This window comes from Rhinichthys klamathensis, unplaced genomic scaffold (genome assembly GCF_029890125.1).
Source record: "Rhinichthys klamathensis goyatoka isolate OS25496 unplaced genomic scaffold, OSU_Roscu_1.1 h1tg000043l_1, whole genome shotgun sequence".
Lineage (NCBI taxonomy): Eukaryota > Metazoa > Chordata > Actinopteri > Cypriniformes > Leuciscidae > Rhinichthys > Rhinichthys klamathensis.
In genome coordinates, this window is record NW_026606590.1 from 287,433 (window position 1) to 315,313 (window position 27,881).

Genomic DNA, 27,881 nt, shown 5'->3' on the forward strand with positions numbered 1-27,881 from the left:
AGTAGGCTATCATATAAATATCAGCATCTTCACCAAATTGCATATTTTATTATTTATTTATTTTTTACCTTTAGCCTATTTTACCTTTATTGAACTCATTTGCAACCGCGACCTGGCCAAGACAAGGCTAAAAGTGCAAGGCAAAATAAAATTACACGTTGTGGACAACATTCAAATATATAATCACACATAAAAATGTTCAGGTTCAATTAAGATGCTGAACATAAAGTACAAAAATGAGGGTAAATTAAAAATAATAAATGAGAACACACGCAGTATAGCTGGAGGATAGATAACCTGAGACAACATGACTAACATTTTTTTATTTTGTTCTGTTTGGCTGTTTTTTTCCTCCATATTCTCACTATATCATACGATTTAAGTTTATATTTCTGACCCCATCGGCAGATATTTTTGTTGTGAGGATACTGCTTTTTCTAATATCTTTGACAGAAAAGGCAGATTTGAGATCGGCCTGTAATTGACTAATTTTGTATGATCAAGTTGCGTTTTTTTAACAAGCGGTTTTATCATAGCCAGCTTAAAGGTTTTTGGTACGTATCCTTTGGTACGTAAACCCGTTTTCAGACGCCCAAAACGCCGTTGTCGTGTAAACGAACGGCCAAAACTCATAAGTTTTACATTTTTAGTTGAAAACGGTGTCGTGTAAACAACCCCTTCGTCTCACACTTCTGCCAATGTGGATCAATGATGTTGATGACATCACTCTGCACTTCAGCTTCTGTCCAATCAAATGCTCTCTAGAATCTGAAGCTCCGCCCCCTTCATTAAAAACCGAGCCTGAAGCTGCGGCTGAAATCAGTCGCTTGTTCACACATTTACTGTTGTCTACATGGTGAATGAATGGCACATAGTGCACTATATAGGGGATGGGGAACGATTCAGACTGTTTCCATTGAGCGAATGAAGTCTGGTTTCTTAGAGCGGATCACATGATCGAGTCGACGCAGACCAGAAAAATTGGATCCATTTGAATTCTACACAAATTACTGTATTTTAAAGCAATATGGAGGCGATTATGAGGAAAAGCGGTCAGAGATTAGCAGTGAACTTTACTGAGCTCAACAGCCCAGGCCGAGCTGTGATACAAACCAAACGCTATTGGCCGTTTTAAAAAGGGGGAGGAGCTGTTTTATAGGCCCCGCCCTGTCATCTTGTTTCAGTGTAAATTACATCAACACCCTGAATAACCACTTCAATGGGTCTGAGGATGGTTTCTGATTGGAACCATTTCTGATGTTTATAATGGTCATCAGCTGAGGAAAAATCGTTTCCCCTAAAGCATCGTTAGCCAACAATGGATGCAAGTTCCGTTGAATAATATTCAATATTATTTAGATTCAACGATATTATTGATCTGCCTGCATTGCATTATATGAGAACTGAACTGAGCTGGACGATGACATCACACTTTTCTCCAGAGAGGATATATATATATATATATATATATATATATATATATATATATATATATAAAAATGAAACATCACTGAACTTAAATAAACTGGATTATGATGCTACTTTCTTCTAGAAACAAACTTTGTTGCATTATTTTCCTGTTATCTCTGTAAAGCTGCTTTGAAACACCCTGTATTGTAAATATATTAGTTACTTCCTTAAATTTAGTACAATCAACTTTAAGTCTTAAATTACATTAAAAAATTAGTTGACTTGTATAACTTATAAAAACAGTTGTAAATTGCTTAACTTGTTTTGCTGAGTTGAAGCAATGTAAAAACAAACACGTTGTCAAAACTCAAAATTGATTTCCGAAACGACTTCGTTATCACTTATCACTGTCTCGTTATCTTTATAGTGGTGTGCTTTTAGAGTCGTATCTTTATTGTCTTTGGTGTGAACGGGCCATTTAGAGTGACTTTTACTCGGAAGTGAGTAAACTGGTGTAGATCTGACCAACATGAAGAGAAGAGCAGAGTGTGTCGGTGACTCAGATCGGAGAGACGCTCCCAAAACCTGCGAACATGCAGCGGCACGCAGACCTACATGCTGATAGGAGAAACTGTGTGTGTGTGTGTGTGTGTGTGTGAGAGAGAGAAGATCTTCACGAGCGTTACGGCGATCCTCAGCTCCAGGTAAGACCGATTCAACGCGCTTTCTTGATTCTCTCTCTCTCTGTCTCTGTCTGGTCTAAGTTAAGATCTCTGGATGGTGTTGGACTTTGTTGCATGCCAGAAGACAGTAATCGTGAGGTTATAGAGGAGAAGAGTTGTGGAGAACGAGCTCTGAGATCATGTGTTTGAGGAGAACGGTGAGCGGCTTCGTCTTCGTCTTTCCGGTTCTTACATTCACTTCCAATCCTGAAGGATCACACTGCAAAAACGCGTGTTCTTCCTCAGCATTTTACTCTTGTTTTCCATATGCAAATATCTAGATATTCGTACATCAAGATGCATTTAGGCTACTGGAGAAGCAAAAGGACTGCCTGAACATAGTATTGAAGACAAGTTTGATTTATTAAGCGAGGTTATGCTTAAAACACACTGGAGAAAAAGTAGCCTAGTATTTACTTAGTTTTAATTTCGCAAGTTTTTGCACTGAGATTTTTTTAAGTAAATTACAAATGGAAGTAAGTAAACTCTGCTTAACTAAGTTGAGTAAAATTAACAAAGAAAATAAGTAATCAACCTTATTAAGAATGCCCCAGTGCATGATGGGAACAGCAGTATCAGAAAAGGTCAGTAGGTTTTACTTAATTTAATAATGTTGATAGTTATGCTTTAATTTATGCAAGCTTAAATGAGTGCTAATATAGAATTTACTTTTTTTTTTATTGTTGCCTGAACTAACCTTTTCATGTAGAAATTAATATGGAGAACAATATTATTTGTCTTCCCTCAGGGGCAGATATTTGTTTCAAAAGTGCTTTAATTTATCTTACTTAATCAGTCTGGGTCATATTTCACCTCAAAAACAAAATAAATACATAACTGGTCACATTTTACAATAAGTGGCCTGTTGCATCAACTGTTTAGACTCCTCTTACAAGTTAGCCATATATATATATATATATATATATATATATATATATATATATATATATATTTTTATTTTTTATTTTTTTTTGAAAGTCAGAATTGCTATAAAAAGTCAGAATTTCGATTAAAAAAAAAGGTCAGAATTGCAATTTAAAAACCTAAGGTGAATTTTAAACCTTCTTTTCATAACTTGATAACTTGCATACAAACACAGATTATTATCATGTGGAGGAATTGTTGTGAGGATATAAACTTGCAATTGCGAGATAAAAAGTCAGAATTGCGAATAAAATTCAGAATTGCAATTTAAAAAGTCAGAAATGCAATTTAAAAAAATTCAGAATTGTTATTCAGTGGCGGAAACAAGCGTCCACACAATTGTAAGCATTATTTAGTGCTGTATGCATTTATGATATACAAGACATTAATTGATTTTCAGTAATGAGAATTGTTATATTATTTTTATAGAAGGACAAAAACTCAAGTAAAATAAAAATACTGAAATAATTGTATATGCATAAATGCAATGCATAAATGGAAATGGTCCTAAAAGACTGAATTTTCTTGCAATATATAATTTATTTTTCTTTTCTTTCGATCCTGAGGTAACCTGGATGTTTTAATGAGATTAGAATGAATAAAGTTGAGCTGTAATCATTTCTGTGGTGTGTGTCTCGATCCGGTTGCACAAACCCAATGCGAATAATGCATAATGATGTAGTGGTTTTGTTAAGGCTGATCTTTTACTTGTCTAAACAGAGCATGACATTCCTGGACATGGATTTGGCATGAACTTGATGGCTTGATGAAGAGAGGAAAACGTAAGGTGAATTTTAAACCTTCTGTTCATAACTTTATAACTTAACCTATATTGGATGTAACTTGCATAAAAACCCAGATTATTTTACACATATGGAGTAATTGAAGTGCATCTGCAATGCATCTTAAAATCTCTGATTGTTGACAATTAATTCACAATTATGAGAAATATGTTAATATTATGTCTGAAAAAAAATGCTTGTTATTGAAAATTTACATATTGTCATAAAGTCAAGTGATTTTCAAAAGTCAAATTCTGAAAAAGTCAGAATTGCGAAAAATATAGTCAGAATTGCGAGATATAAACGTAGAATTGCGAAAAATAAAGTCCGAATTGCGAAAAATATAGTCAGAATTGCGACATATAAACTCAGAATTGCGAGAAATAGTCAGAATTGTGAGTTATAAAGTCAGAATTGCGAGATATAAAGTCAGATTTGCGAGATATAAAGTCAGAATTGCGAGATATAAAGTCAGAATTGCGATATAAAGTCAGAATTGTGAGATATAAAGTCAGAATTGCGAGAAATAAAGTCAGAATTGCGAGAAATAAAGTCAGAATTGCGTGATATAAAGTCAGAATTGCGTGAAATAAAGTCAGAATTGCGAGATATAAAGTCAGAATTGGGATATAAAGTCAGAATTGCGAGATATAAAGTCAGAATTGTGTTATAAAGTCAGAATTGCGTGAAATAAAGTCAGAATGCGAGATATAAAGTCAGAATTGCGTGTTATAAAGTCAGAATGCGAGATATAAAGTCAGAATTGCGAGATATAAAGTCAGAATTGCGAGATATAAAGTCAGAGTTGCGTGATATAAAGTCAGAATTGTGTGATATATAGTCAGAATTGCGAGATATAAAGTCAGAATTGCGAGATATAAAGTCAGAATTGCGAGATATAAAGTCAGAATTGCGTGATATAAAGTCAGAATTGCGAGATATAAAGTCAGAATTGCGAGATATAAAGTCAGAATTGCGAGATATAAAGTCAGAATTGCGAGATATAAAGTCAGAATTGCGTGATATAAAGTCAGAATTGCGTGATATAAAGTCAGAATTGCGAGATATAAAGTCAGAATTGCGTGATATAAAGTCAGAATTGTGTGATATATAGTCAGAATTGCGAGATATAAAGTCAGAATTGCGAGATATAAAGTCAGAATTGCCTGATATAAAGTCAGAATTCCGAGATATAAAGTCAGAATTGCGAGATATAAAGTCAGAATTGCGTGAAATAAAGTCAGAATTGCGAGATATAAAGTCAGGATTCCGAGATATAAAGTCAGAATTGCGTGATATAAAGTCAGGATTCCGAGATATAAAGTCAGAATTGCGTGATATAAAGTCAGAATTGCGAGATATAAAGTCAGAATTGCGAGATATAAAGTCAGGATTCCGAGATATAAAGTCAGAATTGCGTGATATAAAGTCAGAATTGCGAGATATAAAGTCAGAATTGTGAGATATAAAGTCAGAATTGCGAGATATAAAGTCAGGATTGCGTGATATAAAGTCAGGATTGCGAGATATAAAGTCAGAATTGTGAAATATAAAGTCAGAATTGTGAGATATAAAGTCAGAATTGCGAGATATAAAGTCAGAATTGCGAGATATAAAGTCAGAATTGCGAGATATAAAGTCAGAATTGCGAGATATAAAGTCAGAATTGCGAGATATAAAGTCAGAATTGAGAGATATAAAGTCAAAATTGCGAGATATAAAGTCAAAATTGCGAGATATAAAGTCAGAATTGCGAGATATAAAGTCAGAATTGCGAGATATAAAGTCAGAATTGCGAGATATAAAGTCAGAATTGCGAGATATAAAGTCAGAATTGCGAGATATAAAGTCAGAATTGTGAGATATAAAGTCAGAATTGCGAGATTTAAAGTCAGAATTGCGAGATATAAAGTCAGAATTGCGAGATATAAAGTCAGAATTGCGAGATATAAAGTCAAAATTTTGAGATATCAAGTCAGAATTGTGAGATATAAAGTCAGAATTGCGAGATATAAAGTCAAAATTGTGAGATATCAAGTCAGAATTGTGAAATATAAAGTCAGGATTGCGAGATATAAAGTCAGAATTGTGAGATATAAAGTCAGAATTGCGAGATATAAAGTCAGAATTGCGAGATATAAAGTCAGAATTGCGAGATATAAAGTCAGAATTGCGAGATATAAAGTCAGAATTGCGAGATATAAAGTCAGAATTGCGTGATATAAAGTCAGAATTGTGAGATATAAAGTCAGAATTGCGAGATATAAAGTCAGAATTGCGAGATATAAAGTCAGAATTGCGTGATATAAAGTCAGAATTGTGAGATTTAAAGTCAGAATTGCGAGATATAAAGTCAGAATTGCGAGATATAAAGTCAGAATTGCGAGATATAAAGTCTGAATTGCGAGATATAAAGTCAGAATTGTGAGATATCAAGTCAGAATTGCGAGATATAAAGTCAAAATTGTGAGATATCAAGTCAGAATTGTGAGATATAAAGTCAAAATTGCGAGATATAAAGTCAGAATTGCGAGATATAAAGTCAAAATTGCGAGATATAAAGTCAAAATTGCGAGATATAAAGTCAGAATTGTGAGATATAAAGTCAGAATTGCGAGAAATAAAGTCAGAATTGCGAGTCAGAATTATGCCTGAAAAAATGCTTCTTGTTATTGCAACTTATATTGCAATAATGCAACATTGCAAATTCAACTAGTCAAGTGATTTTCAAAACTCAAATTCTGCAATTTTAATATATCCATTTAAAAAATCTTATTTTTCCAATGTTGCATCAATATTCTAGGGTTTGATAGAAAATATCCACCCATCTCATGTGTTGTTGGAATGATAACAGTTCAAAATCACATAATGAAATTCTCAACCAGTTTGGTTAGTGTAAATATATCTCTGAGACGAGTTATGGCAGGGCGTATCTCTATGATGTGACGCATCAGTATCTTCACTTGTTTGTATGATTTAGTTTCTGCAACTCTAAATTTACTTGATCGGGAACATTAGATCTCAGTGTGTCATTCTTCAGCGAGAGAGAATCAGAAACACACGTTTGTAGAGGAAAGCAGGGTTGAGTTTGTCTAATAAACCAGGCATGTTATATTATGAATATTGTTGGCTCTTTCACACACTGCTTTTGTTTCTCTTTTTGAAAGTTGCTCTGGATAAAACTATCTGCTAAATGCACAAATGTAAACGAGTTTTTACTGTACATTTCGGCTAATTTGCTTTTTTAAGAATATGGTGAATAATATGACATAAAAATAGATATATTTTAGATATATGATTTTTTTTGTTGCATTTTTTTTTTCTCGCAATTCTGACTTTATATGTCGCAATTGAGTTTATTTCTTGCATTTCCAACTTTATTTCTCGCAATTCTGAGTTCATTTCTCGCAATTCTGTGTTTTTCTCGCAATTACAACTTTATATTTCACAAAACTGACTTTTCCTCGCAATTCTGACCGTATAACTCGAAATTATGACTTTATATTTCACAATTATGACATTATATATCACAATAATACCTTTAACTCACAATTATGACTTTATATCTCGCAATTAAGTTTATTTCTTGCATTTCCTACTTAATTTCTCGCAATTCTGAGTTCATTTCTCACAATTCTTTTTCTCGCAATTACGACTTTATATTTCACAATTCTGACTATTCCTTCGAATTCTGACCTTATAACTCGTAATTATGACTTTATATCTCACAATTATGACATTATATATCACAATAATGCCTTTATAACTCGCAATTATGACTTCATATCTTACAATTCCAACTTTTCCTCGCAATTATGAGTTTATAACTTGCAATTTTATTTCTTGAGATTTGAGTTGATATCTCATAATTCAGACTTTTTTTCTCAGTTGCAAGTTTTTATCACAGTTCTGAGGAATAAGACGCAGTTTAGACTTTATTCCCAGAATTGCCAGATATACACTCGCAATTTCTAGAAAAAAAAGTAATTATGAGAAAAAAAGTTGCAATTTTTTTTTAATCCACGCCAAAAACAAGCTTCCATAATTTAATCTAAATGAGAATTTCAACCCAGAAATCTCAATGCCCAATAATTATAAACGACACAAGCTTTGCACATACTGTTTCTCAACCCTGTTATAAAGGATATGACTTGTTAAATAATATTGACTTCCTGATTTCTTGCACAATTTGAGTAAACATGGCAAAAATGGGTGTTCCCAATCCCAGCCTGTCTAATGTTGTATATTGACATGCATTTTGGCCGAGTGTATAAAGTAAGTCCAAATATCTGGAAACCCCTTAAGTTATGATTTAATAAATCAAAAGGCCCTAGAGGTTTTCTGAAAGGCCTGGTATCTGATCCAGCATGGCATGCTGGGATTGAGGGCTCGATCGTGTCCCGACGTGTTGCAGGAAAGGCCGTGTCGGAGTAGAAGGATTTCTCCAGCGTGTGCAAACGCTCCTCATCTGTCATGTGTTTCTCTCCACACCCGCTGAATAAACAGCACAGAGACGCAGGACACTGACTCTGGATGGAGGGCTTCTTCTTCTCACTCATGTATTGTGTTTCTGTCCTGCTCAGGGTCTGTGGATAGAGGAGACGAATGAGCTGAACTGAGGGAAATCACACACAACTGCACAGGTAAGACCTATTAAACACGCTGCAGGTTTACTTGTTGGTTCATTTGGTTGTATTCTATTTGAGTTATTGAAATACTGTTTATATATATATACAGTCAAACCAAAAATGATTCAGACACCAGATATAATTTTTTATATTTTTTTTACTAGTGTGTGCAGGACACTATAGTTCATTTATGTAAGTGAGGAGAGCAAAATAAAGTAAACTGTGACATATTACACCCAAAAATTTATTTATACAAAACGTATACAAATTTGGGCGCAAAAATGATTCCTCCACTTTGAGCTGATGATGTTTTGCTGAAGTGTGTTTTCTGTAATTGCTAATGCTCTTTTTACACACAGACTGAACAACATGAAGCATTGCTTGGTCACTGGTTGAGCTAAACTGGTATTCTCTAATTGTGTAGTTAAATTTAACAGCTGACAGATATTCAACATAATTCATGTGTGAGAATCTAACAGAAGGACGGACAAACATCCACTGAGTTCTGCTCATGTTTTATCACCACTATAGCGAATAAACTGTGATGATGTGAGGAATGTTGAAGGTGTCTGAATAGATTTTGGTTTGGCTGTACCTATATTGGTTTAGCAAGCATGTATAGGTCAAGTTTTGACGTGTTGTGTGTTCAGGGATGCTCTTCTGCAGATTATAACTAGTGCTTATTTGAGTTACTGTTGCCTTTCCATCAGCCGAACCAGTCTGATCCTTCTCCTCTGATTTCTGACATCAACACGGCTTTTTCATCCACTGGATATTTTGTCTTGTTCAGATCTCTCTCTGTAAACCCTAAAGACGGTTGTGTGTGAAAATCCCAGTAGATCAACCGTTTCTGAAATACTCAGTCACTTAAATCATATTTCTTCCTCATTCTGATGCTCAGTTTGAACTTCAGCCGATCGTCTTCACCATTTCTACATGCATTGAGTTGCTGCCTTGTGATTGGCTGATGAGATATTTGTGTTAACAAGCGGTTGAACGGGTGTGTGTGTGTATACACTCACCTAAAGGATTATTAGGAACACCATACTAATACTGTGTTTGACCCCCTTTCGCCTTCAGAACTGCCTTAATTCTACGTGGCATTGATTCAACAAGGTGCTGAAAGCATTCTTTAGAAATGTTGGCCCATATTGATAGGATAGCATCTTGCAGTTGATGGAGATTTGTGGGATGCACATCCAGGGCACGAAGCTCCCGTTCCACCACATCCCAAAGATGCTCTATTGGGTTGAGATCTGGTGACTGTGGGGGCCATTTTAGTACAGTGAACTCATTGTCATGTTCAAGAAACCAATTTGAAATGATTTGAGCTTTGTGACATGGTGCATTATCCTGCTGGAAGTAGCCATCAGAGGATGGGTACATGGTGGCCATAAAGGGATGGACATGGTCAGAAACAATGCTCAGGTAGGCCATGGCATTTAAACGATGCCCAATTGGCACTAAGGGGCCTAAAGTGTGCCAAGAAAACATCCCCCACACCATTACACCTCCACCACCAGCCTGCACAGTGGTAACAAGGCATGATGGATCCATGTTCTCATTCTGTTTACGCCAAATTCTAACTCTACCATCTGAATACCTCAACAAAAATCGAGACTCATCAGACCAGGCAACATTTTTCCAGTCTTCAACTGTCCAATTTTGGTGAGCTCTTGCAAATTGTAGCCTCTTTTTCCTATTTGTAGTGGAGATGAGTGGTACCCGGTGGGGTCTTCTGCTGTTGTAGCCCATCCGCCTCAAGGTTGTGCGTGTTGTGGCTTTACAAATGCTTTGCTGCATACCTCGGTTGTAACGAGTGGTTATTTCAGTCAAAGTTGCTCTTCTATCAGCTTGAATCAGTCAGCCCATTCTCCTCTGACCTCTAGCATCAACAAGGCATTTTCGCCCACAGGACTGCCGCATACTGGATGTTTTTCCCTTTTCACACCATTCTTTGTAAGTCTCTGATGTCCCCAGAGTCCCCAGAGTGTGTGTGTGAAGTTTTAGCTCAAAATACCCCACAGATATTTATATATAGCATTTTAAAATGGTCACTTTTTGAGGGTGAGCAAAAATGCACTGTTTTTGTGTCTGTCCCTTTAAATGCAAATGAGCCGCTGCTCCCGGCGCAGGGGGCGGAGCTTCAAGAGCTCGTGTCCTTTTACCTCAGACACACATGCACTGAACATTTCAACAACTTTTAGCCTTTTATGTTCAATCCGGAGTCAGAAAAATGGAGAGACTCGAGAAGAAGAAGTGACGACATGTAGAAGCAACATTTCTGAATGGTTAGTTGATGAACGTATGTAGCTTATGTGTCATTGATTAGCATATTCTGTCATGATAATCTGTAAATCGTGTTCCGGGGGCGGGGTTTATGCAAATCTTAGGGTTGGTGATGTCACTAACCCGGGAGGAAGCTCGTGTAGTTCTTCCAGCCGTTTGTTGTAGTCCTTAAAAAGTGATTTCTGTAAAAGCAAATCTCTCTCTTTGCTCTGAGCTTTGAGCGTTGTAACTTTGCAGATGTTGTTTACGCTCAAACAGCAACATTACACACTAACTACAGCTAGACAAGTGAAATCATAATCAACCACCCCTTTAATACTGTGTGTCGTTATCTGGATGATCCACGACTGTTTTTTTTTTAATCTTTTGTGATGGTTGTTTTTGAGTCCTCTTGTTTGTCCTGAGAAGTTAAACAGCCCAACGTTCTTCAGAAAAATCCTCCAGGTTAGTGTTGCACATTTGAACCCTTTCCAGCAGTGACTGTCTGATTTTGAGATCCATCTTTTCACACTGAGGACAACTGAGGGACTCAAACACAACTATTAAAAAAGGTTCAAACATTCACTGATGCTCCAGAAGGAGCGAGGGGTGAAAACTTTTGAACAGGATGAAAGTTTTGAATTTTTTCTTATTTTGTTTAAATATAATTTCATTTTTCATTTAGTACGGCCCTTCGGAAGCAACAGAAGATACTTACATGTTTCCCAGAAGACAAATTAAGTACAATTTACCTTGATCTCCAAATTCAAAAAGTTTTCACCCCCGGCTCTTAAAGCATCGTGTTTCCTTCTGGAGCATCAGTGAACGCTGCTAAAAACGATATTCACGTACAGGCGACAATGTTGTGAAAACAATCTCTTCACACTGATCCGTGAGAACGATTAAAAAGCACTGTATTATTCATGCCAGGCCAGTAGATGGCGATGTCACTTTGTAAAGAAACACCACGTGCCTATAGACTGAACACGTAACAAGCATAATGTAATTTTCGCATATCCATGTTATTGTACTTTACACACAGATGATAGCGGTATTGTTTCCAAAAACTTCCAATCCAAATTGCGTAAATTTTTCAGTTTTAGTTGAAAACAGTGTCTAATAAAGACCCCTCAGATATAAAGCTTTATACAGAAATGACATGCTTCACATTTTATTTGATAAGAGCGGCTAGAGAGATTTTATAGCAATATTTACTTTTCTAAAACATACTTTATGGATAACATAATGGATAAAAAAAAATGAAATTGATTGTCATGTGTTCGTGACGTCTTATCTGGTTATTTTGCGTATTTATTGCTCTCTGTTTAATGTTCTCTAGTGGGCAAATATTGATTGACAGCTCATACAAGAGGAGTTTACAGACACACACTGTCTTAAATGTGCAATTGTAGTTTATTAACTGCATATGTTTGCCAAACCCTTGAAGAACCTGCAAAAAGTCGATCATTTTTAAGAAATGAGAGGGATCATAATAATGCGGTTAGTTTTTATTTAGGGTATTTCATATGAAAGATAACTAACACACATGATCCTGAACCAAGAGGAAGCTTTTCATAATAATGCAGGTTGTAAAACACATGATGAAAACGTGTTATCAGAGTAACACAAATGACCCTTAAATAAAGCAATAAACATTTACAGAATGACACAAAACACCCTAATGTACATTACTGATATCAAAAATAAGATTAAACTATTTAAATAAAATATAATCATATGTAATGAGTCATGCTGGGACTTCTGGAAATGTCATTTTTTCACCATAAATTATACAATAATTCATAGTTTTTTCTTGCATTTTGCAAATTTGACAGTATTTTATGATAAAGTTACATATATTGTGATGTTAAACCATTTACAGTGTTTAACTGTATGCAGTATGTTAAGATAACTTACTGAATAGGTTTTAACTAGAGATGCACCGATGTATCGGCCAATAATCGGTGTCGCAAAAGCAGTAATTATTTTCACTGACGGCCGATTGTTGACGGCCGGGAAAACGTGTCGGATCTCATACTGTGTGTGAAGAAAATGTCTCTTGTGTTGAATTTAGGGCTGTCTATATGACAATAACACTTTAACAATAAAAAAATAGCGATGTGGAAGCAAAAGCAGGCTCTATTTGACCCTCAGAATCACCTGAAGTTCAAGCCAGGGTTGCCATGTCTGCAGTTTTTCCCTACAACTAACATTATTTGTAGCGCCTCCCATCCTATAATCGCGAAGAGCTTTGCGCTTTGTTACTCCTGATAAGAAACAAAGTCTTAGTTTTCAATTTCTGTCCATTTTATCATGAAATTCAAACTAAAATGGTGTTTATGAAAACTACCTTATGCAACTGAGTTGTATACAAACATTTCATTTTTGCATTTATTCCTAATTAGCAGTTGAATGTAATATTTTTTAATATTCATATATCATATATCATTCATATATTCAGATATCATTCTGAATAATCGCTATCGGTATCGGCAGATATTATTCTGAATAATCACTATCGGTATCGGCAGATATCATTCTGAATAATCACTATCGGTATCGGCAGATATCATTCTGAATAATCACTATCAGTATCGGCAGATATTATTCTGAATAATCACTATCGGTATCGGCAGATATCATTCTGAATAATCACTATCGGTATCGGCAGATATCATTCTGAATAATCACTATCGGTATCGGCAGATATTATTCTGAATAATCACTATCGGTATCGGCAGATATCATTCTGAATAATCACTATCGGTATCGGCATCGGCAGATATTATTCTGAATAATCACTATCGGTATCGGCAGATATCATTCTGAATAATCACTATCAGTATCGGCAGATATTATTCTGAATAATCACTATCGGTATCGGCAGATATCATTCTGAATAATCACTATCGGTATCGGCAGATATCATTCTGAATAATCACTATCGGTATCGGCAGATATTATTCTGAATAATCACTATCGGTATCGGCAGATATTATTCTGAATAATCACTATCGGTATCGGCAGATATCATTCTGAATAATCACTATCGGTATCGGCAGATATTATTCTGAATAATCACTATCGGTATCGGCAGATCTTATTCTGAATAATCACTATCGGTATCGGCAGATCTTATTCTGAATAATCACTATCGGTATCGGCAGATATCATTCTGAATAATCACTATCGGTATCGGCAGATATCATTCTGAATAATCGCTATCGGTATCGGCAGATATCATTCTGAATAATCGCTATCGGTATCGGCAGATATCATTCTGAATAATCACTATCGGTATCGGCAGATATCATTCTGAATAATCACTATCGGTATCGGCAGATATCATTCTGAATAATCACTATCGGTATCGGCAGATATCATTCTGAATAATCACTATCGGTATCGGCAGATATCATTCTGAATAATCGCTATCGGTATCGGCAGATATCATTCTGAATAATCGCTATCGGTATCGGCAGATATCATTCTGAATAATCACTATCGGTATCGGCAGATATCATTCTGAATAATCACTATCGGTATCGGCAGATATCATTCTGAATAATCACTATCAGTATCGGCAGATCTTATTCTGAATAATCACTATCGGTATCGGCAGATATCATTCTGAATAATCGCTATCGGTATCGGCAGATCTTATTCTGAATAATCACTATCGGTATCGGCAGATATCATTCTGAATAATCGCTATCGGTATCGGCAGATATCATTCTGAATAATCGCTATCGGTATCGGCAGATATCATTCTGAATAATCGCTATCGGTATCGGCAGATATCATTCTGAATAATCACTATCGGTATCGGCAGATATCATTCTGAATAATCACTATCGGTATCGGCAGATATTATTCTGAATAATCACTATCGGTATCGGCAGATATTATTCTGAATAATCACTATCAGTATCGGCAGATCTTATTCTGAATAATCACTATCGGTATCGGCAGATATCATTCTGAATAATCACTATCGGTATCGGCAGATATCATTCTGAATAATCACTATCAGTATCGGCAGATATCATTCTGAATAATCACTATCCGTATCGGCAGATCTTATTCTGAATAATCGCTATCGGTATCGGCAGATATCATTCTGAATAATCACTATCGGTATCGGCAGATATCATTCTGAATAATCACTATCAGTATCGGCAGATATCATTCTGAATAATCACTATCGGTATCGGCAGATATTATTCTGAATAATCACTATCGGTATCGGCAGATCTTATTCTGAATAATCGCTATCGGCAGATATCATTCTGAATAATCACTATTGGTATCGGCAGATATTATTCTGAATAATCACTATCGGTATCGGCAGATCTTATTCTGAATAATCAATATCGGTATCGGCAGATATCATTCTGAATAATCACTATCGGTATCGGCAGATCTTATTCTGAATAATCACTATCGGTATCGGCAGATCTTATTCTGAATAATCAATATCGGTATCGGCAGATCTTATTCTGAATAATCAATATCGGTATCGGCAGATATCATTCTGAATAATCGGCTATTGCTATTGTTTTGGCAGATATTCTGAATAATCACTATCGGTATAGGCAGATCTTATTCTGAATAATCAATATCGGTATCGGCAGATATCATTCTGAATAATCGGCTATTGCTATTGTTTTGGCAGATATTCTGAATAATCGTCTATCAGTATCGACAGACATCACTCTGAATTATCGGTTATTGCTATTGGCGAAAAATGTAGTATCGGTGCAGCTCTAGTTTTTACTGTACCTTTTTTATAGTATTTTTCTGTAAAAATGGCAAAGATTTTTTACAGTGCACTACTACACAAAAATGACATTGTTTATATCTCATGTTTGTATACATTCTGCATTGGGTTTATAAATTTGTTCCCATTCACTTCATGCATCAGGACAGATGTTGAGGGTCACAGGAGGACCTAAACTACTGAGGAATAATAGTCGAGCGGTGATCAGATACTAGTCAATATGTTCATCCACGCTGGTGATGTGATTGATCGAGTTAATGCAGAACAGAGGCGCCTAACCCTTCCAGCAACACCGCCATATAATGTCAGTTTCAAAGCTTTCATTAGCATATCATTAGGTTTAACCTTCAAGTAAAACAAAACGACTCAAATGAGTCAATACAGTAAAAGTATTGAGCTATAAAATGAATGTGGAGCTGCTCAGATCATTTGATCTTGAGAGAGTTTGATAGAAAATATTTTAAAATGTCTGGCTTTTAATGTCTAGGAAAAAAGACAGAGATATTAACCCTGTAAAGCCTCACTTATGATATAATAGTCAAACAAAAACAAAAATGTTTTGTATCATATTTGATCATTTTATAGCTCATATGGTATAATATAGTGAGAATTTAATCGAGTGAGAGCAGGAAATCCTGATGCTTGTGATGTAAATCAATGATAACAGTGTAGCAGATACTTCTTGCATGAAATGCATCAAAATATCTGCCAGTAATGTCTTAGTAAGATGATATTTAAATGCTTAGATTTATGATCAAAACATATGATGCAATGTAATACAATGATGATTGAGAGATGAACACATAAACCTTCCTCAAAAGCCTGATGATCATATTTGATACTCATGATTTTTCTAATAAATGATGATGGATAATCAAGTAAACCGAAGCTGCTTCAGTCCAGATGAAATATTTCTAACAATCTTTAAGTTATTCCTACGTTTACGTGATACAAATCAGCTCAGATGTGACCGCAGAAAGACACGAGCTGAAGGAGGACGTTTGTACAATTACGCTAATAGATTTTACTTGATAAAACAGTCTAAACTATCAATCAGAAGGACTGTCGGAGCTTGTGTGAAACAAGTCATTTAGAAGCCTTAGAAATGTGTGTAAGAAAAATAATACAGGGTTAACTAGGGCTAAATATATTCATAAAGGCTTTGGAAATCCAATGTACCCAATGTACTCGGGACATTGTTTTCTGTGGTGGCTTTCATGACCTCAGTGTAACCTGCAGGAATATTGAGCCTGTCACTAGTGGTTTGGTTCCCATGGTTCACTGAATATGCATTAGTAAAGACTCGATCTACAACCGTCTCACTTTAGTGTCCGTGTAACAGTGTTAGTAAAGGGGCGTGTCCTCAGGTGTCCGATTGACAGCACGTGTCACACCTGTCCCCGCCCCCTTTTGAGCCTTGTTTAGTTTTTTTGACGGACATCTCTTCAGTTGGGTCTAGTACATGTTGTGAATGCGACTCCATGACATTGCTGGAGAAACTGAGTGTGTCGTGTCACGATGGGACCAACTCTTGTTTCCCGCAGGCTGTCGGGATGTTCCTGAGGAAGAAGAAGAAGAAGAGGAGGCTGGAGATCTCCACGCCCAAGAACTTCGAGCACAGGGTGCACACGTCCTTCGACCCGGTCCAGGGATGTTTCCTCGGTCTGCCGCCCCAATGGCAGAGCATCATCGAAACACTCAAGAGACCCAAACCTGTGGTGGACCCGTCCAGAATCACACAGGTCTACCTCAAACCGAAGAAGGTAAAGTGGAGCATGTTCAAGACAAGGACACGTTTGATGTTTCACGATATGTGCTTCTGTATCAGAGCTTTGATATTCATAATTAACGTGTTTATATATATATAGATAAACTATACAGTAGTTTGAATCATACATACAGCAATTATAGTATATATAATTCATATATATATATATATATATATATGTACCGGTAATTAATCAATGGTTAAATTACATTATATATATTTTTGCATTAGCCTATTTGCAAAACTTAGTGACTTATGATGACAATTAGGCAAAAATATCAGTCAAAAAAATATACATTTGATATTACAGCGCTGCATAGATATTTCCATTTTTAACATTATTATCCAATTATTATAAATAGTAACTTACTAGGTAGGTGAATATCACAAAATATTACAGAATATCACGTGTGTGTGTGTGTGTGTGTGAGTGTGTGTGTGCGTTATATACAGTATATTATATATGTATACATCACGTGTGTGTGTGTGTGTGCATTATATATATTATATATGTATATATCCCGTGTGTGTGCGCGTGTGTGAGTGTTATATACACTACCGTTCAAAAGTTTGGGGTCAGTGAGAATTTTATTTTTATTTTTTGGAGGAAAGAAATCAATACTTTTATTTATCAAGGAATAATTCATTTGATCGAAAGTGACAGTAAAGACATTTATAATGTTACAAAAGTCTTTTGAACTTCCTATTCATCAAAGAATCCAAAAAAAAAAACTGTACAACTGACAGACCAACAACTGTTTCAACATTGATAATAATAATAAATGTTTCTTGAGCATCAAATCCTCATATTATACTGATTTGTGAAGGATCATTTGACACTGAAGACACTGACACTGGTGATGCTGAAAATTCAGCTTTGATCACAGGAATAAATTACACTTTACTATATATTCACACAGAAAACAGCTGATTTACACTGGAATAATATTTAATACTATAACTGATTTTTGTTGTATTTTTAATCAAATAAGCGCAGCCATGGTTAGCAGAAGAGAATTCTTTTAAAAGTATTTAAAATCGTACCGACCCCAAACTTTTGAACGGTAGTGTGTATTATATATGTATATATCACTTGTGTGTGTGTGTGTGTGTGTGTGTGCGCGTGTGTGTATGTGTGTTGTTATATGTATTATATATGTATATATCACGTGTGTGTGTGTGTGTGTCTGCGCGTGTGTGTGTGTGTGTGTGTTATATATATTATATATTATATATCACGTGTGTTTGTGTGTGTTATATATATTATATATCACGTGTGTGTGTGTGTGTGTGCGCGTGTGTGTGTGTGTGTTATATGTATTATATATGTATATATCACACGTGTGTGTTTGTGTGCGCGTGTGTGTATGTGTGTTATATGTATTATATATGTATATATCACGTGTGTGTGTGTGTGTGTGTGTGTGCGCGTGTCTGTGTGTGTGTGTTATATATATTATATATTATATATCACGTGTGTTTGTGTGTGTTATATATATTATATATCACGTGTGTGTGTGTGTGTGTGCGCGTGTGTGTGTGTGTGTTATATGTATTATATATGTATATATCACACGTGTGTGTTTGTGTGCGCGTGTGTGTATGTGTGTTATATGTATTATATATGTATATATCACGTGTGTGTGTGTGTGTGTGTGCGCGTGTCTGTGTGTGTGTGTTATATATATTATATATTATATATCACGTGTGTGTGTGTGTGTGTGTTATATATATTATATATTATATATCACGTGTGTGTGTGTGTAATCCAAAATTGATGCTTGAACTTTTTTTTGCATGAATTATTTGCAAAACTTAGTGACATTATTTGTATGACATTTAGGCAAAAATATCAGCCAAGAAATTATATAGTTGATATTATTTTGCAAAACATTTCACTGCATATATAATTAATTAATACTGTTATATTTGTTACATTATTATGCAGTTATTATATACAGTTACTAGGTAGTTGATTCTCATGCCCAGATCACATTTCACTCCAAAATCAAAAGAAAAAAGAAATAAATTATTGCATAAAGAAAATTGTAGAATTATTTGCCAAACTTACCGACAATATTTTAAGACAATTAAGCAAAAATATATAATGTCTCTTGATTTTCCTGTGAAATTAGACTGAGACGCATTTCTTTACAGCATCTACTGTAATTTCTTTTTTAAATCTTCCCACTAAATGTTTTTCAACAGAACATCTTTTCCCTGAGGAAGTTTGTTTCACGTTAATGTTTGCGGCTCCAGTTAATAATCACATGTCTGTTAAACAGGTTCTGTCTCCATGTTTATATCTAAACCATCGTCTCGGTTGCGTTTCCCCAGAGTTCTCACGTATCCGCTGCACCATTCAAACACTTTAAGAATGTGACATTAAGCCTTTTTATTTGACCTGATAAACCTGCTCGACGCTGCTGTTATATAATAGCTCTCGGAGGAGCTGCATCATCCCACCAAATGACTGAGGGTGAATGTCTGAGATCCAGTAAAATTCTGCTTAGAGATGCAAATGAGATGCAAATGGTCCTGAATATTGTTCTTGTAGTGAAAATATCTGCTATCTCCTGGTTAATATGAGATTTTGGTGTATTTGCATGTATGGAAACGTCAGTTAGAAGGGGGTGAAAATCAAATAATTTCACAGCATCATTTTTTAGGGGGAAAAACTTAGAATTCTAAAATACTTTTAAAATATAGCCTTAATGAAGACAATTCTGGAGTTTATAGAATATTACTCTTTAAAATGATCCCTAAAAATGAAGAATTGCATGCATATAAAGATCTAACAACTGCAATCTTCAAATGCATGACTTATATTTCTGCAGTATTTATTATCCATTTATTGACTTTTTGAGCATAGACCTAAAAATGAAATTTCCAACTTAAACTGTCGTAAATCTTGAAAGTTTGATCTCTTTTTAAAAACGACACTTGGCAAATTATTGCTGAAGTGAAAAAAGTTTTTTTTTTAAAGTTATAGAATTTTACATTTATTGCTGTGAAAAAAAATCTATTTTCAGTTTTTATATGAAATATATATTTTCTAAAACTTTTTTTCAGGACCAATTATTCTTTTTGAATCATGTCCATGATTATTTATTTTTTTATTCACATAGCAAGTGCCAAAACCTTTACCAAGTTTCGTACCATTACGATGAAGTAAAAGATTCTTTAAAAAAAGATTTTTTTTTTTTTCAAAAATGACCGAAGCGCACCAGAGAGTTAAATGTCACAACTTGTTTCAGAAAGTTCAGAGAACATTTAAAAGTAACATTCCCATAATGTTTGCAAAATGGAATGTTCACTTAACAAATTTGATTCAGCTCAATTCAGTTCAGTTCAATAACCATCAACATTGTAAAGTTCATGAATTACGAAACAAATTTGATTCAGCTCAATTCATTTCAATGTTGATTCAGTTCAGTTCAATAACCGTCAACATTGCAAAGTTCATGAATTACAAAACAAATTTGATTCAGCTCAATTCAGTTCAATGTTGATTCAGTTCAGTTCAATAACCGTCAACATTGCAAGTTCATGAATTACGAAACAAATTTGATTCAGCTCAATTCATTTCAATGTTGATTCAGTTCAGTTCAATAACCGTCAACATTGCAAAGTTCATGAATTACAAAACAAATTTGATTCAGCTCAATTCAGTTCAATGTTGATTCAGTTCAGTTCAATAACCGTCAACATTGCAAGTTCATGAATTACAAAACAAATTTGATTCAGCTCAATTCAGTTCAATGTTGATTCAGTTCAGTTCAGTTCAATAACCGTCAACATTGCAAGTTCATGAATTACAAAACAAATTTGATTCAGCTCAATTCAGTTCAATGTTGATTCAGTTCAGTTCAATAACCGTCAACATTGCAAGTTCATGAATTACGAAACAAATTTGATTCAGCTCAATTCATTTCAATGTTGATTCAGTTCAGTTCAATAACCGTCAACATTGCAAAGTTCATGAATTACAAAACAAATTTGATTCAGCTCAATTCAGTTCAATGTTGATTCAGTTCAGTTCAATAACCGTCAACATTGGAAGTTCATGAATTACAAAACAAATTTGATTCAGCTCAATTCAGTTCAATGTTGATTCAGTTCAGTTCAATAACCGTCAACATTGCAAGTTCATGAATTACAAAACAAATTTGATTCAGCTCAATTCAGTTCAATGTTGATTCAGTTCAGTTCAATAACCGTCAACATTGCAAGTTCATGAATTACGAAACAAATTTGATTCAGCTCAATTCATTTCAATGTTGATTCAGTTCAGTTCAATAACCGTCAACATTGCAAAGTTCATGAATTACAAAACAAATTTGATTCAGCTCAATTCAGTTCACTGTTGATTCAGTTCAGTTCAATAACCGTCAACATTGCAAAGTTCATGAATTACAAATCAAATTTGATTCAGCTCAATTCAGTTCAATGTTGATTCAGTTCAATAACCGTCAACATTGCAAAGTTCATGAATTACGAAAAAATTTGATTCAGCTCAATTCAGTTCAATGTTGATTCAGTTCAGTTCAATAACCGTCAACATGGCAAAGTTCATGAATTACGAAAAAATTTGATTCAGCTCAATTCAGTTCACTGTTGATTCAGTTCAATAACCGTCAACATTGCAAGTTCATGAATTACGAAACAAATTTGATTCAGCTCAATTCAGTTCAATGTTGATTCAGTTCATTTCAATAACCGTCAACATTGCAAAGTTCATGAATTACAAAACAAATTTGATTCAGCTCAATTCAGTTCACTGTTGATTCAGTTCAGTTCAATAACCGTCAACATTGCAAAGTTCATGAATTACAAATCAAATTTGATTCAGCTCAATTCAGTTCAATGTTGATTCAGTTCAATAACCGTCAACATTGCAAAGTTCATGAATTACGAAAAAATTTGATTCAGCTCAATTCAGTTCAATGTTGATTCAGTTCAGTTCAATAACCGTCAACATTGCAAAGTTCATGAATTACAAATCAAATTTGATTCAGCTCAATTCAGTTCACTGTTGATTCAGTTCAATAACCGTCAACATTGCAAGTTCATGAATTACGAAACAAATTTGATTCAGCTCAATTCAGTTCAATGTTGATTCAGTTCATTTCAATAACCGTCAACATTGCAAAGTTCATGAATTACAAAACAAATTTGATTCAGCTCAATTCAGTTCAATGTTGATTCAGTTCAGCTCAATAACCGTCAACATGGCAAAGTTCATGAAATACGAAGCAAATTTGATTCAGCTCAATTCAGTTCACTGTTGATTCAGTTCAGTTCAATAACCATCAACATTGTAAACTTCATGAATTACGAAACAAATTTGATTCAGCTCAATTCAGTTCAATGTTGATTCAGTTCAGTTCAATAACTGTCAACATTGCAAGTTCATGAATTACGAAACAAATTTGATTCAGCTCAATTCAGTTCAATGTTGATTCAGTTCAGTTCAATAACTTCAACATTGCAAAGTTCATGAAATACGAAGCAAATTTGATTCAGCTCAATTCAGTTCACTGTTGATTCAGTTCAATAACCATCAACATTGTAAACTTCATGAATTACGAAACAAATTTGATTCAGCTCAATTCAGTTCAATGTTGATTCAGTTCAGTTCAATAACGTCAACATTGCAAAGTTCATGAAATACGAAGCAAATTTGATTCAGCTCAATTTAGTTCACTGTTGATTCAGTTCAGTTCAATAACGTCAACATTGCAAAGTTCATGAATTACGAAACAAATTTGATTCAGCTCAATTCAGTTCACTGTTGATTCAGTTCAGTTCAATAACGTCAACATTGTAAAGTTCATGAATTACGAAACAAATTTGATTCAGTTCAATGTTGATTCAGTTCAATAACCGTCAACATTGCAAAGTTCATGAATTACGAAACAAATTTGATTCAGCTCAATTCAGTTCAATGTTGATTCAGTTCAGTTCAATAACCGTCAACATTGCAAAGTTCATGAATTACGAAACAAATTTGATTCAGCTCAATTCAGTTCAATGTTGATTCAGTTCAGTTCAATAACCGTCAACATTGTAAAGTTCATGAATTACGAAACAAATTTGATTCAGCTCAATTCAGTTCACTGTTGATTCAGTTCAGTTCAATAACCGTCAACATTGCAAAGTTCATGAATTACGAAACAAATTTGATTCAGCTCAATTCAGTTCAATGTTGATTCAGTTCAGTTCAATAACCTGCAACATTGCAAAGTTCATGAATTACGAAACAAATTTGATTCAGCTCAATTCAGTTCAATGTTGATTCAGTTCAGTTCAATAACCGTCAACATTGCAAAGTTCATGAAATACGAAGCAAATTTGATTCAGCTCAATTCAGTTCACTGTTGATTCAGTTCAGTTCAATAACGTCAACATTGCAAAGTTCATGAATGACGAAACAAATTTGATTCAGCTCAATTCAGTTCACTGTTGATTCAGTTCAGTTCAATAACCATCAACATTGTAAAGTTCATGAATTACGAAACAAATTTGATTCAGCTCAATTCAGTTCAATGTTGATTCAGTTCAGTTCAATAACCGTCAACATTGCAAAGTTCATGAATTACGAAACAAATTTGATTCAGCTCAATTCAGTTCAATGTTGATTCAGTTCAGTTCAATAACCGTCAACATTGTAAAGTTCATGAATTACGAAACAAATTTGATTCAGCTCAATTCAGTTCACTGTTGATTCAGTTCAGTTCAATAACCGTCAACATTGCAAAGTTCATGAATTACGAAACAAATTTGATTCAGCTCAATTCAGTTCAATGTTGATTCAGTTCAGTTCAATAACCTGCAACATTGCAAAGTTCATGAATTACGAAACAAATTTGATTCAGCTCAATTCAGTTCAATGTTGATTCAGTTCAGTTCAATAACCGTCAACATTGCAAAGTTCATGAAATACGAAGCAAATTTGATTCAGCTCAATTCAGTTCACTGTTGATTCAGTTCAGTTCAATAACCGTCAACATTGTAAAGTTCATGAATTACGAAACAAATTTGATTCAGCTCAATTCAGTTCACTGTTGATTCAGTTCAGTTCAATAACCGTCAACATTGCAAAGTTCATGAATTACGAAACAAATTTGATTCAGCTCAATTCAGTTCAATGTTGATTCAGTTCAGTTCAATAACTGTCAACATTGCAAGTTCATGAATTACGAAACAAATTTGATTCAGCTCAATTCAGTTCAGTGTTGATTCGATTCAGCTGTAAAGCAGCTCTTAAAAGACAATAGTGTCGTCATTATTCAGATCAAGTTTTTTCTCATCTGATCTGCAGTCAACTCTTTTTAAAATAGAGTAAATCGAGTCAGTTTTGATGTTGTGTTTAACTCTCTCTTCCAGAGCATCGTGCGTGGCAGTTTCATCGGACACGAGGACTACATTTCTGCGGCGATCGCTGAGATGAGTCGACTCTCTGTCACCAGCTCAAACTCCTTAAGGAGAACCAGCCCGTCTTTGCGGAAACGAGCTCAATCTCTGGGTCGCCTGGGAGAGGTAGTCGAGGGAGAGACGTACGAGTATCAGGAACTGAACGAGGCGAATCTGAGAAACGGTCAGTCGGTCTTGGACTGGCACTCAAGATCCCGACAGGTCCAGAGTGAGAGTGGAAGTCCTCAGCCTGACCACAAGAAGGGCTTCACTTTAAACCCAAATGACTCACGGACAAGATCCAAATCAATTCACGAGGTGAAGATGTTCACGGAGCAACCGATGCTCATGCCTCGGGACATTTTACTCGCGCCTAGAACTGTTCATGACCGGCTCGGCATCGCTAAAATGGACGGTAAATTCATCCAGAGACCCGTGTCGTGTCTCTACAGCACATACAGAGAAAACAACGGAGCAAAACTGATCTCAGAACTGCCGAAGATGGAAGCGCAGAAGAGGCCACAGTCCACCTACAACTTTAAGGTGTGTAAAGTCACATTTATTTATATATATAGCGCTTATAAAATACAGATGGTTTCAAAGCATCTTGACGGTGATAAACTGGGAAATAGTGTTAATGTTGCAAAATGCATCAATTATGAAACAAATAAAATTTCCTTTGTAAAGCAGCTCTAAAAATATTATAGACTCATTGTTCAGCTCAATACAGTTCTATGTTGATTCAGTTTAGTTCAATAACAGTGAATGTTGTAAAAGTTCATTAGTTATGAAGCAAACTCAATTTAACTAAAGCAGCTCTAAAAAGACAATAGAGTTATAATTCAGTTCAATTCAGTTCAAAGTTGATTTAGTTCAGTTCAATAACAATGTGAATGTTGTAATAGTTTGTTAGTTATGAAATGAACTCAATTCAACTAAAGCAGCTCTAAAAAGACAATAGAGTTATAATTCAGTTCAATTCAGTTCAAAGTTGATTTAGTTCAGTTCAATAACAATGTGAATGTTGTAATAGTTTGTTAGTTATGAAATGAACTCAATTCAACTAAAGCAGCTCTAAAAAGACAATAGAGTTATAATTCAGTTCAAAGTTGATTTAGTTGAGTTCAATAACAGTGTGAATGTTGTAAAATGTCATTAGTTATGATTCTGAAGCAAACTCAATTTAACTAAAGCAGCTCTAAAAAGGCAATAGAGTTATAATTTAGTTCAATTCAGTTCAAAGTTGATTTAGTTCAGTTCAGTAACAGTGTGAATGTTGTAAAATATCATTAGTTATGATTCTGAAGCAAACTCAATTTAACTAAAGCAGCTCTAAAAAGACAATAGTTATAATTCATTTCAAAGTTGATTTAGTTCAGTTCAGTAATAGTGTGAATGTTGTAAAATATCATTAGTTATGATTCTGAAGCAAACTCAATTTAACTAAAGCAGCTCTAAAAAGACAATAGTTATAATTCAGTTCAAAGTTGATTTAGTTCAGTTCAGTAACAGTGTGAATGTTGTAAAATATCATTAGTTATGATTCTGAAGCAAACTCAATTTAACTAAAGCAGCTCTAAAAAGACAATAGAGTTATAATTCAGTTCAATTCAGTTCAAAGTTGATTTAGTTCAGTTCAATAACAGTGTGAATGTTGTAAAATATCATTAGTTATGAAGCAAACTCAATTTAACTAAAGCAGCTCTAAAAAGACAATAGAGTTATTAGTCAGTTCAATAGGCTTTATGCCGAGCGTCACGTGACCAAGCCGGAAAACAGGTCACATCGCTTCCGATTCAGGTCTTTTGTATGTGCTTCATGAAATTTTTTGCGGTTTTACTCAAGATAACTTAAAAGGAGCAAGCAAAAATGAGCACAACCAATGTCCCTCGCATGTGCAGATTGATATTTAAAAGTTTTTTTATTTTTCTTCTTCACACTAACGTTTAGATATTTAAACAGCATAAAACACCGATAACAAAGTGAACTTAGTAGGTTAGCTGATTACCTTAAAAATCCATAGATATCGTAGTTAGTTCTTACGGCCGTTAACACTTTCTCTGACAAGCGGATGCAATGAGACCCGTTTTCCGGTTTGGTCACGTGACGCTCGGCATAAAGCCTATTCAGTTCAAAGTTGATTTAGTTCAGTTCAATAACAGTGTGAATGTTGTAATAGTTTGTTAGTTATGAAGTGAACTCAGTTCAACTAAAGCAGCTCTAAAAAGACAATAGAGTTATTAGTCAGTTCAATTCAGTTCAAAGTTGATTTAGTTCAGTTCAATAACAGTGTGAATGTTGTAATAGTTTGTTAGTTATGAAGTGAACTCAGTTCAACTAAAGCAGCTCTAAAAAGACAATAGAGTTATAATTCAGTTCAATTCAGTTCAAAGTTGATTTAGTTCAGTTCAATAACAGTGTGAATGTTGTAAAATGTCATTAGTTGTGATTCTGAAGCAAACTCAATTTAACTAAAGCAGCTCTAAAAAGGCAATAGAGTTATAATTTAGTTCAATTCAGTTCAAAGTTGATTTAGTTCAGTTCAGTAATAGTGTGAATGTTGTAAAATATCATTAGTTATGATTCTGAAGCAAACTCAATTTAACTAAAGCAGCTCTAAAAAGACAATAGTTATAATTCAGTTCAATTCAGTTCAAAGTTGATTTAGTTCAGTTCAGTAACAGTGTGAATGTTGTAAAATATCATTAGTTATGATTCTGAAGCAAACTCAATTTAACTAAAGCAGCTCTAAAAAACAATAGAGTTATAATTCAGTTCAATTCAGTTCAAAGTTGATTTAGTTCAGTTCAATAACAGTGTGAATGTTGTAATAGTTTGTTAGTTATGAATTGAACTCAGTTCAACTAAAGCAGCTCTAAAAAGACAATAGAGTTATAATTCAGTTCAATTCAGTTCAAAGTTGATTTAGTTCAGTTCAATAACAGTGTGAATGTTGTAAAATATCATTAGTTATGAAGCAAACTCAATTTAACTAAAGCAGCTCTAAAAAGACAATAGAGTTATTAGTCAGTTCAATTCAGTTCAAAGTTGATTTAGTTCAGTTCAATAACAGTGAATGTTGTAATAGTTTGTTAGTTATGAAGTGAACTCAGTTCAACTAAAGCAGCTCTAAAAAGACAATAGAGTTATAATTCAGTTCAATTCAGTTCAATGTTGATTTAG

General features: G+C 34.5%; 1 protein-coding gene across 6 annotated transcripts in view; it reads left to right on the forward strand.

Annotated features, from left to right (window-relative positions):
• Positions 1-1,909: 1,909 nt before the first annotated feature.
• The window catches only part of pak6b (p21 protein (Cdc42/Rac)-activated kinase 6b), a 39,885-nt gene continuing 13,913 nt past the window's right edge, over positions 1,910-27,881 (forward strand). Inside the window, exons 1-5 of one of the 6 annotated variants that reach the window (XM_056247177.1) lie at positions 1,910-2,114; positions 3,777-3,843; positions 8,422-8,481; positions 17,059-17,277; positions 24,672-25,241. In XM_056247177.1, the coding sequence (XP_056103152.1) occupies positions 17,068-17,277; positions 24,672-25,241 (780 nt within the window). In that variant the 5' untranslated portion in view covers positions 1,910-2,114; positions 3,777-3,843; positions 8,422-8,481; positions 17,059-17,067. Of the gene's footprint in view, positions 2,115-2,643; positions 2,717-3,776; positions 3,844-8,421; positions 8,482-17,058; positions 17,278-24,671; positions 25,242-27,881 lie in introns of those variants that run through there. The other 5 variants (XM_056247181.1, XM_056247178.1, XM_056247182.1 and 2 more) reach the window with 5 other exon arrangements.